This window comes from Tachyglossus aculeatus, chromosome X1, assembly GCF_015852505.1.
Source record: "Tachyglossus aculeatus isolate mTacAcu1 chromosome X1, mTacAcu1.pri, whole genome shotgun sequence".
NCBI lineage: Eukaryota > Metazoa > Chordata > Mammalia > Monotremata > Tachyglossidae > Tachyglossus > Tachyglossus aculeatus.
This window is the reverse complement of record NC_052101.1, coordinates 119093159-119105848: the sequence shown is the minus strand read 5'-3', so window position 1 is coordinate 119105848 and position 12690 is coordinate 119093159. Positions and strand designations below refer to the sequence as shown.

The window sequence follows — 12690 nt, the reverse complement described above, 5'->3', positions numbered from 1 at the left end:
GGGTGACACAGAAGGGAGTGGAAAAAGAGGAGTGGAGGGCTTAGTCAAGGAAGGCCTCTTGGAGGAGATGTGCCTTCAATAAGGCTTTGAAGTAGGGGAGAGCAATTACCTGTCTGATAGGAGGGAGGGCATTCCAGGCCAGAGGTAGCATGTGGGCTTTGCACATAGTAAGCGCTTAATAAATGCCGTTATTATTATGTAGGTGAGAGAGCAGCGAGATAGACGAGATTGAGGTAGAGTGAGAAGGTTGGCATTAGAGGAACAGAGTGTGTGGGCTGGGTTGTAGTAGAAGAGTAGCGAGGTGAGGTAAGAGGGGGCAAGGTAATTAAGTGCTTTAAAGCCAATGGTGAGGAGTTTCTGTTTGATGCAAAGCTGGATGGGCAACAACTGGAGTTTCTTGAGGAGTGGGAAAACATGGTCTGAACGTTTTTGAAGGAGAATGGTCCAGGCAGCAGAATGGAGTATGGACTGGAGAGGGGAAAGACAGGAGGCAGGGAGGTCAGCAAGGAGGCTGATAGAATAAACAAGGCGGGCTAAGATAAGTGCATGAATTTAAGTGGTTGCAGTTTGGATGGAGAAGAAGGAGCAGAACTGAGCAAGACAAATGAGCAAAAAGACAAATGCGCAAGCAGCTGTAGAAATACATCCGGGAAGTGCCAAGGGATTAAACCAGGGCTATGACCAATGTGGATAGGAACGGGTAGATCCGTGAAATGTAGAGGAAGAACAGGCAAGATTTAGAGACGCATTGAGTGTCAGAAATGTTTCCCTGACTAATTCCCATATCCTTGGTCATATCCCGTTAGCCACCCTTGGAGTTCACACAAATATTGGCTTATTTATTCCACTTATTCATTTATTTATTTATTCATTTTTGCTTATTTTTGTTGGTACTAGTCTAATTTAAGTTTTTTCCTTTTGTTCTCATTATACCCTGTGTGTCTCCTTCATTAACTTCAAAGGCCCTCTAGACAGGGAGATTGCCTTCTGCTTTCATTATGTGCTCCCAAGCACTTGTACTGTGTTCGGCACACAGTAGACACACAATAAATACTGATGATGATGATGACGATGACGATGGGACATAAAAGGCAGAGAGGAGTCAAAAATGACATTCAGTTTGCAAACTTTAGGTACGAGGGAATTGTTTGTGTAGTCTACAACTAGGGGAGGAGACCGTTTAGGAGCCGAGAGGAGTTGAGTTTTGACACATTGAGTTTCAAGTGGGTCATCAGTGGAAGCAGGAGATAATGAGATTTTAAAGCAGGTGAGGGGACAGGGTTGGTGAGGAAATAAGAATAATCATGGTACTTGCTAAGCGCTTACTATGTGCCAGGCACTGTACTAAGCGCTGAGGTGGATACAAGCAACTTGGCTCGATGGAAAGAGCACAGGTTTGGGAGTCAGAGGTCATGGGTTCTAATGCCGGCTCCACCACCTGTCAGCTGTGTGACTTTGGGCAAGTCACTTAACCTCTCTGTGCCCCAGTTCCCTCATCTGTAAAATGGGGATTAAGACTGTGAGCCCCACGAGGGACAGCCTGATTACCTGTATCCCCCCAGCTCTTAGAACAGTGCTTGGCACATAGTAAGCGCTTAACAAATACCATCATCATCATCATCATCATTATTACAAGCAAATCAGGTTGGACACAGTCCATGTCCCACATGGGGCTCACAGTCTTAGTCCCTATTTTACAGATGAGGGAACTGAGGCCCAGAGAAGTGAAGTGATTTGCCCAAGTTCACACAGAAGACACATGGTGGAATGGTATTAGAACCCACGTCCCCTGACTCCCAAACCCGTGCTCTTTCCACTAAGCCACTAACCCAGATCCTTCTGATTTCCTGGCCCATGTTTCTCCACTAGGCCATGCTTCTTCTGCGTTAAAGGGTTGCTTTAAAGGACTCTTCACTATTGTTTTGTTTTTTTTCCTTTCCATTTTGCTTTGCTCACAGAAAAAGGTTTCAGAAGACGGTCCCTCTCTGTGCAGGGACAGTGTTGTGCGTAGTACACTGCTTATCTCCCTACCCCTTCTCCCTTGCCAAAGCTCTCCGTTAATATCCTTTCTTTTGGAGAGAAAGTGCCTCAGATGGAACTCAAAGGCTAGCCCATGATCATTGTCTCATGAAGAGCAATGACCTGAAACCATGCAAAGTGGATGTGGTTTAGGGACTTCATTTGGAGTCCATCCAAATGGACCATCCGCCATCCATTTGGAGTGCGGATAAATTTGAACTGTCCATTACTCTTCTCTGTGGAGCAGAAGGGACTCCTCTTGGCCCTACCCCAATCTCAAGTCTCTCAGCTTTCTCCAGGATGAGGTCCTTTTCAGTTGAGTTTTGTTATGGTCCCCAAAAAACGGCAAAGCTTTTTTCATATCCTTGCCTTTTGGGAAGCAACTACTTTTCATCATCAGATCTTAATCGTTCCCTTAATAGTAGTAGTATAAATTTACTGAGTGCTTTCTCTTTGCAGAGCACTGTACTAAGCACTGGGAAAAATACACAGGTGAAAATTACACACAATCCCTGACCCTCAAGGAGTTCACAAACTAAGATTAAGGGAAAGGAGGGGGAACAGATAATGACCCGGGCTTGGGAGTCAGAGGTCTTGGGTTCTAATCCTGGCTCCTCCACTTGTCAGCTGTGTAACTTTGGGCAAGTCACTTCACTTCTCTGGGCCTCAGTTACCTCAACTGGAAAATGGGCTAAGTGGGACAACCTGATTACCTTGTATCTCCCCCAGCACTTAGAACAGTGCTTGGCACATAGTAAGCACTTAACAAATACCATTATTATCATTATTATTATTATTGAAGAAGGCTGAAACAACATTTAAAAACAAGGACCAGGATGGCCTTGGCTTTGGAGGCAGCGCAGACCAGAATTCCAAATGTCCAACCCCTTAAAGCATATACCATCTTTAACTTTCTGATTGCTGGGCTAATCTTCTGGAAGTCATTAGGAGGTCCGGTCGGTGCCCTGAGATTTCAGTCTGGTAGCCTGATCTAGGGAACACTTGCTCAGCACCATGAGCTAGCAACCTGGGTGAGCGCTGTCCAGAACTCTGCTCACCCCAGCACTGAGGGGATGTTGCTCTGGCTCACTGATTATTTCCATTTTGTTTTAATTCAGGAAGAAAAAGTAGCCATCACCAAAGCCAAGCATTTCTTGGAGTCTAACCTCTATTCAGCAGAAGACCCCTACACCACGGCCCTTACTGCTTACTCTTTGACTCTTCTGCACAGCCCTTCAGCCCCTGCAATGCTCCGGAAACTAAACAGCCTGGCCATTATGCAAGGTACTGTCCTCTCAGAAAGTTCAACAGGATCTCCGATCATCAAAATAATAATAATAATGATTATTATTATGGTATTTAAGCACTTACTATGTGCCAAGCACTGTACTAAGTGCTGGGGAAGATGCAAGTTAATCAGGTTGGACACAGTCCATGTCCCATGTGGGGCTCACAGCCTTAATCCCCATTTTACAGATGAGGTAACTGAGGCACAGAGCAGTTAAGTGGCTTGCCCAAGGTCACACAGCAGACAAGTGGCGGAGCCAGGATTAGAACACATGTCCTCTGACTCCCAAACCTGTGCTCTTTCTGCTAAGCCACGCTGCTTAGCTGAATAGCATGCACATATTCTCCAAATGGCAAACATTGGACTTCCGTATACTGTCCAGGTTACTGATTTTGGTATTCTCTAAAGAGTAAGCCCAGTGACAGGGGGGTGATCTCTTCCAAGTGAATTGAATTCTGTTTTTGAAGGAAGCCGGGTGAATGGCCAGCGCTAACTATAGTGACCAGTGGGTTAACTTTTGTTCCCATGTGAGAATCAATCAATCAATCGTATTTATTGAGCGCTTACTGTGTGCAGAGAGAAGGATATTGACAACTGGCACAAGCTCAGGTTGAGCCACAGAAATGGCCAAACCCTCCTGTGCATTATCCCCTGGAGTAAGATGCTAAGATGAAGAACTCGGGAGTCAACTCCTGGTCTTTCTTTAAGGCAAATTGATGGCTTGAGATTCTATCATTTATTTGGCTACCGGGGTAGTGACATGACTGCCCAGTATCTATTTGTCTTTAAAATGAAAGTACAAGTCATCTTTGTAAGATGCAATTATGGTAAATGTTCCTGAGCTGTGGATGTATCCATCAGAGATAACCCAATGGAGAAGTTCAGCTCAAAGCTAGCCTCCCAGGGTCAAAAGAAGGCAGTGAGACTTTGGCATAGTAAATAGAGCACAGGCCTGGGAGTCGGAAGGTCATGGGTTCTAATGCCGGCTCCACCACTTGTCTGCTGTGTGACTTTGGGCAAGTCACTTAATTTCTCTGTGCCTCAGTTACCTCATCTGTAAAATGGGGATTAAGCCTGTGAGCCCTACGTGGGACAGGGACTGTCCAACCCAATTTGTATCCACCCCAGCGCTCAGTACAGTGCCAGGCACATAGTAAGTGCTTAACAAATACCATTATTGTTGCTATTACGGTTGCCCTAGGCCCCGTGTAAAGGAAGAGGCTACGTTTTAGAATTAATACTGCGGAGGTATGTTTCAAATCGATTCCCTCTTCACTGAATGAGTGCATATGAAAAGAGTGAGGAAATGTGTCTGTTATATTGTGCTCTCCCACACAGTACATTGCTCTGTACTCAGTAAATATGATTGCTTGCTTGATTATGGAAGGCTCAGAGATATTCTGTTCTCCCTACCAGGCACCTCACAATGTGAGCAGAGGTGGGCCTGGCAGGAAAATGTGGATGGCCCAGTTTAAATAATAATAATATTAATGGTATTTAAGTGCTTACCATGTGCCAGGCACTCTACTAAGTGCTGGGGTGGATACAAGCAAATATGGTTGGACACAGTCCCTGTCCCACATGGGGCTCACAGCCTCAATCCCCATGTTTCAGATGAGATCACTGAGGCACAGAGAAGTGAAGTGACTTGCCCACGGTCACACAGCAAGGAAATGGCAGAGCCGCGATTAGAACCCATGACCCTCTGCCACTTGTTTGAACCCTCACCACCACTGCCAAAACAATTCAACCTCATGCCCTGCTTTTAACCACTGACATCTGAGCAGCGCACAGCCCAAAAGGCACAGGGACAGGAAAGGTGTGCTACTGTCTCTTCATGGGCATCGTACGCCAGGGTGCAAGAGATTTTCTCTGAAGGGCCCTCGTAATCAAGCATACCATTTCCCTGCCAGCATCACCTTCGAACCGGACAACTCGACTGATACATATTTTTAAAAACAGTTTATGGTTACCATTTAACTTATTTGTCTTGCTCCACGGTCATGCAGTTGGCAAACGTGGATAACCATCATACTTGTCTTGTGAGTTTGGGGCTCTCCTATCAAGAACGATGGAGGAGCCTCGGTCCAATCCCCCACCAACCATCCCTCTGTTCGGGCCTTTGATCTTTGAAAACCACAAGCAGGCTTCATGACAACATTCATTCATTCATTCAATCATATTTATTGAGCGCTTACTGTGTGCAGAGCACTGAACTAAGCACTTGGGAGAGTACAATACAAGAATAAACAGACGCATTCCCTGCCCACAACGAGCTTCCGATGCCCCACCCCCACACATGCCCCAGCCCTCTCCGATCATAAACGGTCTCTATTTCCAGATGGATTCACACACTGGAGTTTGACTGGATCCCTGGCCACTGATGAGGACACGTTCCTGGGCTTTAACGACGGACTCTCTCAGTCAGGTACTCCCAATTTACAAGTATCTCCTGTGACTCCATCTCAAGAGCGGGGAAGGAATCTGAAGCGACGGGCAGCCGTATTTTCCAGTTACGCTGTTGGTTTACGGTCCTAACCTCCCCCAATCTTCGGGCGCCTCAGCGTATGAATGTGTGGGCCCACCATGTCCAGGGAAGCAGATGATTTGAAATGAATTCCCTCCCCTAGTCGGTGACTGCTTGTCTTTCAGTTGTCTCAGCAGAAGTGGAAATGACGGCTTATGCCTTGCTGACGTACACGCTCCTGGGCGATGTGGCATCTGCCCTTCCTGTAGTCAAATGGTTGTCACAGCAGAGAAATGCCCTTGGGGGGTTTTCATCCACGCAGGTGAGCCCGTGTTTAGATGTGTCAGTCCAGTTTCATAGAGAGCAAAGGTGTTGGAGCGAAGCCACCCTTAGGGAAAAGCCCAAGAAGCTGCAGCTATCCCTACCCTTCTGAGGAATAATCTTAAAAGGGGAGTTCTAGGGGGTTCCATTTGTTCCTGAAATTAGTAAAGAGTTTGCTACAAGGATCATACTCATCATTCCTCATTATGGTGCTTGTCAAGCGCTTACTATGTGCCAGGCACTGTACTAAGCACTGGGGTAGATACAAGTTAATCAGGTTGGACACGGTCCCTGTCCCACATGGGGCTGCCAGTCTTCATCCCCATTTTACAGGTGAGGTCTCTGAGGCACAGAGAAGTTAGATGACTCACCCCAGGTAACACAGCAGACAACTGGCAGAGCCCAGAGTAGAATGCAGGTCCTTCTGACTCCCAGGCCTGTGCTCTATCCACTAGGCCATGCTGCTTCTCAATCATAATCCCATTTATATCACTTAATGTTGGTTTATGGCATCATTAAACTCTTAATTTAACATCAAATTATTTATCAAGTACTGACTTTGGGCAGAGCACTGTGTTCTAAGTGTTTTGGGGAATAAACAGAGAAAGGTGAATTAAATACAGATCCTGCCCTCATGTTAGTCACCGACCAAAGAAGCAGACAGGTATAGAAGCAGCTGATAGTTCAGTAATAGAAGTTAACTGTGGTATTTAGTATGTATGTACTATGTGCCAAGCACTGTGCTCAGTTCTGGGATTGCTGCCAGGTAACCAGATAGCTCACAATTTAAGAGGTAGGGAGAGCAGCTATCTGATCCCCATTTTACAGATGAGAAAACTGAGGCACAGTTGATACCTAACTTGGTGTTATCTTTGACTCCTCACCTGCACCTCTGTGAAATCCTGCCACGTCTTCCTGTGCAACATTTCCCACATTAGCCCATTCCTCTCCTCCCGGACTGCTACCCCTTTGCCCAGGCTCTTATCATATCATGGCTAGATGATTGTATCAGCCACCCAGCGCTTAGGACAGTGCTTTTCACATAGTAAGTGCTTAATAAATGCCATCATCATTATTATTACCTGACTGGTCTCCCTGCCTCTAGCATCTCCCGCTCCAATCTAAAGCATTGCTCATCTCACATCTCTCCTCTCCTCAAAACCCTCCAGTGGCTCCTCTGTTCCCTCCCCATCAAGCAAAAACTCCACATATCAAGACTCTCCACCATCTCTCCCCATCTTACATATCAGCCCTCTTCCACTACTACTCTCCAACTCACTCCCTTCTTTCCACCTAAGCAAACCTTCTGACCGTAGCTTGCTCTCAACTGTCCCACCTCTGTCCCCTTGCTCATGCTGTCTCACCAGCCTGGAACTCCCTCCCCTCCATAATTCAACAGCCTTTCCCACTTGAAAAGCCCTCATAATGTCCCAACTCCTCCAACGAGCCATCCCTGATTATATCCCAACACCCCAAGAAACATCAACTCATCAGCCATCTTTAGCACTTACATATTCATTTTTATGCCCCCAACATTTAGGTGCATTATGTGTGTGTGTATTTATTTATATATATAAATAAATATATATATACATATATATATATATATATATATGTATATATAATGACCTGAAAATAGAGTTATCAGAATAAATTGACTGTTCAGTTGATTGATTGTCCATATATAATAATCGATTATGCAATCAGTTTATTCTGACTATCCAACTTTTTTATCTACCCCATTAAAAGCACAAGCTCTTTGAGGGCAGGGAACATTTCTCATGCTTCTGTTCTCTTCAAAGCATTTAGAACAGTGCATTGCACCCAGGGGACACTTAAATACCTTAACTATGTTAGTGACTTGTCCAAAGTCCCAAAGCAAGCCAGAGGCAGAACTGGAACTAGAACCCAGATCACCTTAATCCCCATCCCATGCTTTTCCATAGACCATGTTGTCTCCCCAGATTTCATCAGACTCACTGTCTCCTTTATGCCACAGGACACATGTGTTGCACTTCAGGCTCTGGCCGAGTATGCCATCTTATCTTATGTCGGAGGAGTCAACCTCACCATCTCTTTGGCTTCAACTAACTTAGATTATCAGGAGAACTTCGATCTGAACAAGTGGAACAAGAAAGTCCTCCAGACAGCAGTGGTAAGTTGGTTGTCTTTTCACAGGTGTGAGTAAACATCACATTCATAACTCGAGGTTGCAAATTCCCAAAGAAAAGTGTTATGAGATTCTGATTCGGAGACACAATGTAGCCTAAGAAAAGTCATACTGTATAGTGAGTGAAGCCTTAAGATGGGGGTTGGAAAATCTTTCTTTTTGGAGAAGAGTCTAATAAAATGAAATCTTGGAGCAGTTGGTATGCAAAGAGCCATCTAATTTATGTCCACACCACCACCACCAATGACATGTGATGTCATGGGGGCTAGGGGGAAGGGAAGGGTGCGGAGAAGGATTGGGTGAGGGGAGTCAGCAACAGGTAGCCCCCACCCCAGAGCCCTCAGAGAGGGAGCATTTTCCTTCATTCATTCATTCAATCGTATTTATTGAGTGCTTACTGTGTGCAGAGCACTGTACTAAGCTCTTGGGAAGTACAAGTTGGCAACATATAGAGACGGTCCCTACCCAACAGTGGGCTCACAGTCTAGAAGATGGAGACAGAGAACAAAACAAAACATACTAACAAAATAAAATAAATAGAATAAACATATACAAATAAAATAAATAAATAGAGTAATAAATACATACAAACATATATACAGGTGCTGTGGGGAGGGGAAGGAGGTAAGGTGCGGGGGATGGGAAGGGGGAGGAAGGAGGAAGGGGAGCATTTATTTTACCCTACTAAAAGAGGCAGGGGTCAGGGCAGGGGTGAGAGAGAATTGAACTTCCTGCTGGTTGTTTTCCTCTTCCTTCTCTTCCACTATGACCATATCCTTGGCTGCTTTCAGACATGAGGTGCTTGTGCGCCTGTGACAATTATTTGCAACTTCAGCATAGTGGCTGAATTTGACCCCTGCCCTGATTCCCAGCACTTAGCCCAACTGTGACTTATCGGTGGTGGCCCAGGGTTCCCAGTGTCTGGCACAAGGGCTGCTCTTGTTCCCTACGTGTTTGGGTGCAGAGCCATCTCCTTCCCTGCCTGGCTTGGCTGACCTGTTTTGGTGCCACTTCTGCTTGCTGCTTGAGGGTGGTGTCCGAGGGGGATGAGAAAGTAGGGAGATGAGAGCAGCTGTTGACTGGTTAGGCATGGAGCCACCATTCTGGTTCCCCCTCAGCCCCTTTCCATCACAAAGGGGCTGAGGACCCCAACTACTTCCTGCACAGATTTTTGCTGTGGAAGCTAAGCTAATAGAATCACCCTTCTAGTGCCAAGTCTGCCGGTTTTGATTCCAGAAAGAGCTATATAAATCTCTCAAGCCAGAGATTCCCAACCCCTGCCTTAGGGTATCTTGCAGGCTGTTCTCTTCCTAGGAAGGGTTCTTACAATTATTTTCACATTAAGATTGCATTATTTCAGTTGTTGCTTTCATCACAAGCTTTGTTTGAAATTTTTGATTGGGAAAATTGGAGTATTGTTCGATGTGTTATATGCAGTGATTGATCATCAATCTGCAAACTCTTCTTCCTCTTCTTTAGAAGCACACCTGGTTCTGTAATGTGGGGGTCGTGTTCTTTCAGAGTCCTATATTAAGGCAAACTCACGTTGTAGTACTCACCCTGTGTCCAACAGCACCCGCATATGAACAGCCATCTCTTCTGACACCGTGCCACCCTATTTTATAGCCAGACTGATTGGCGTTGTCGGAAGAAACTTCCCCAATTCTCATGTCACATTCTATCTGAAGTGCGGAGTGAAAACATACATTCTGGAAGAACCAAACGTGGTATTTTGGGCTAAGACACACCTGGAGCTCAACAGACCCTGAGTTTTAGAATATCAAGTATTTCCATGCCTAAATTGGAAGTGCTCAGATCTCATCTCCCACTCTATCTACAGATTCCCAGTATTCCCACTGGACTGTTCGTCAGTGCAAAGGGAGAAGGCTGTTGCCTGATGCAGGTAAGAACTTTGCAGAGGTGAGGGGGGAAAAAGCTGACATTGCCCTGTCTCTAATATAGAACTAAGGAGCAAATTTCACTGAAGAACACCTGACGCATAGTCGACTCAGCCACAAAACAGAGCAGGAGAATGCAGGGAAAATGTGGAGGCTTCAGAAGGATTCTTGTTTGAAATTACTCTCCCTGCACTTCAAAGCCTTATTGAAAGCACATCTCCTTCAAGAGGCTTTCCCAGATTAAGCCCCACCCTTCCTCATCTCCCACTCCCTTCTGCATCACCCTGACTTGCTCCCTTTTCTCTTCCCCATTCCCAGCCCCACAGCTCTTATGTACATGTCTGTAATTTTATTTATTTGTATTGATGTCTGTCTCCCCCCATATAGACTGTAAGCTCGTTGCGGGCAGGGAATCTTACTGTTTATTGTTGTATTGTACTTTCCCAAGTGCTTAGTACAGTGCTGTGCCCACAGTAAATGCTCAATAAATATGATTGAATGAATGAAAGTGACTATATAATCACCTTTATCTAGAACTTTTATACAGGAGAGAGTTCATTTCTCAATTCAATATGCATCTCAAAAATGAAGGAAAGAAGTACAGAGAAGCAGCGTGGCCTAGTGGATAGAGCCCTGGCCTGGGAGTCAGAAGGACCTGGGTTCAAGTTCTGGCTCCGCTGCTTTGCTGAAAAATCAATCAGGCTTCCATAATCTTGACTCTGGTAGCCCATGTGAAGGAGACGACCTGAGCCCATCTAGACCTGTGGATGGGAACCCTACTTCACTCAACTGCTACCCTCTCTCCGCCGCAGATTGACGTGACCTATAATGTGCCGGACCCAGGTACCAAGCCAGCTTTCCAACTCCTCGTGAACCTCAAGGAGCCTAAAACCGAGAGGCACCCTCTAAGACCAGCCCCTCCAGAGAAGAAACGCTCCGAGACCCCCCACCGGGATCGGCCTCTCGTGGATGATGACGACCCAGCCTCAGATCAGGATCACCAGGAATACAAAGTCAGGCTGGAGATATGCACTAGGTAAGATGGATCTGGGTGGGGAAACCAGGAACATCAGAGCATCCAGTCAAAAGTCCAAACACACGGGTACTTTTGACATCCTGGTGCTGAGATCTCTCACGCTCTCAACTGTACTAAGAGTCTACTGGCAAGGATGGCTCCATCTCTGCCAAAGGCCCTTCTTTCATCTGTGAACTGGGCACGGCCATTGCCCACGTGGCGTTGACTGAGGGTATTTGACTTCCCTTACTTTCCGATACAGTGGAAAGTACTTGTTTGTGGAGAACGTTCACAGGAAGAATTTGTAAATGAACATTTCTAGCCAACGTAAGGGTAGGTCATCTTTGAGCCCGAAAGCTGAGTGCATGATCATTAAATGGCGCATAGGTAGCGCTTGTCAAGAAAGGCAGGAACCGAGTAAGACCAATGCATCCCCGTGCAAAAATGTGCCGTCCCATTTTATAATGAGTGGGGCGGTGAAAATCTAATGAAGTTAGTTAATTTGGCCGTAAACCTGAACTCGGCTTTATAAATAATATTGAGTTGATCCTCAGTGTTTGAGTTGCTTTTGGATAGTCTGGTAAGTTTTGGGTACAAAAGCCTTAGCAAAAGATGCCGGTTGCTGTTTGGAATTTGACTGCTGGATGTAGTAGTTGCTATGGTAACAGTGGCATTTCCAGGGATATTGGGTTGCATGGTTTCCCATAGGAGGTTGCTTATCACTCCCTTTCTTTTAAAGAAGCATAAAATAAAGCCAACTGCTCTGTAATTATAATGTTAATCTTCCCTTTAATCCTTCCCGTTCCCCCCACCTTTACCTTTATCAAGGAGTATTATGCAAATTGTTCCTGGAAAGTTCAGTGGGCAGTGTGGGTTGCAAGAGCTTGAGTGGAACCAGTGGAGTGACATAATAATAATAATTGTGGCATTTGTTAAGCGCTTATTATGTGCCAGGCACTGTACTAAGCATTGGGGTGGATATAAGAAAATCGGGTTAGAGACAGTCCCCGTCCTAAATGGGGCTAACAGTCTTAATCCCCATTTTACAGAGGCCCAGTGAAGTGACTTGCCCCAGGTCACACAGCGGACAAGTGGCTGATCCAGGATTAAAACCCAGGTTTTTCTGACCCCCCAGGCCCATGCTCTGTCCACTATGCCACCCTGTTCCTCGATGTAAAGCCTCCAAGTGAAAACCAGGAAATCTCCCCCGTTTTCTCTAAATATATATTCCTCAGACTCTGTTCCATTAGGTAGAGGATGGTGAGATGCACAGATTAAGCAGGTTTAGTGTGGGGCAGGGGAGATGTCATGGAAAATCCAACTGCAGTCCCCAACTCAGACTTGTAGTTAGATCAACCTTTCTCTCTGGCCATAAGCCTAAAATTGGAATTCAGGTATATTTGGTTTGTTTGGTTGTTGGGTTTTGTTTTGTTTTTTTGGTGGTTGTTGTTGTCTCCATTATTCCCCTGCAGATTAAGTTCCTGTGCAATGTCTCTGCCCTTCAGCTCCCTT

General features: G+C 45.6%; 1 protein-coding gene across 1 annotated transcript in view; it reads left to right on the top strand.

Annotated features, from left to right (window-relative positions):
- CPAMD8 (C3 and PZP like alpha-2-macroglobulin domain containing 8) overlaps nt 1-12690 on the top strand; it is a 120850-nt gene that overhangs the window by 83630 nt on the left and 24530 nt on the right. Inside the window, exons 32-37 of the mRNA XM_038771803.1 lie at nt 3138-3303; nt 5649-5735; nt 5960-6096; nt 8095-8250; nt 10106-10168; nt 10976-11199. Of these exons, the coding sequence (XP_038627731.1) occupies nt 3138-3303; nt 5649-5735; nt 5960-6096; nt 8095-8250; nt 10106-10168; nt 10976-11199 (833 nt within the window). The remainder of the gene's footprint in view (nt 1-3137; nt 3304-5648; nt 5736-5959; nt 6097-8094; nt 8251-10105; nt 10169-10975; nt 11200-12690) is intronic.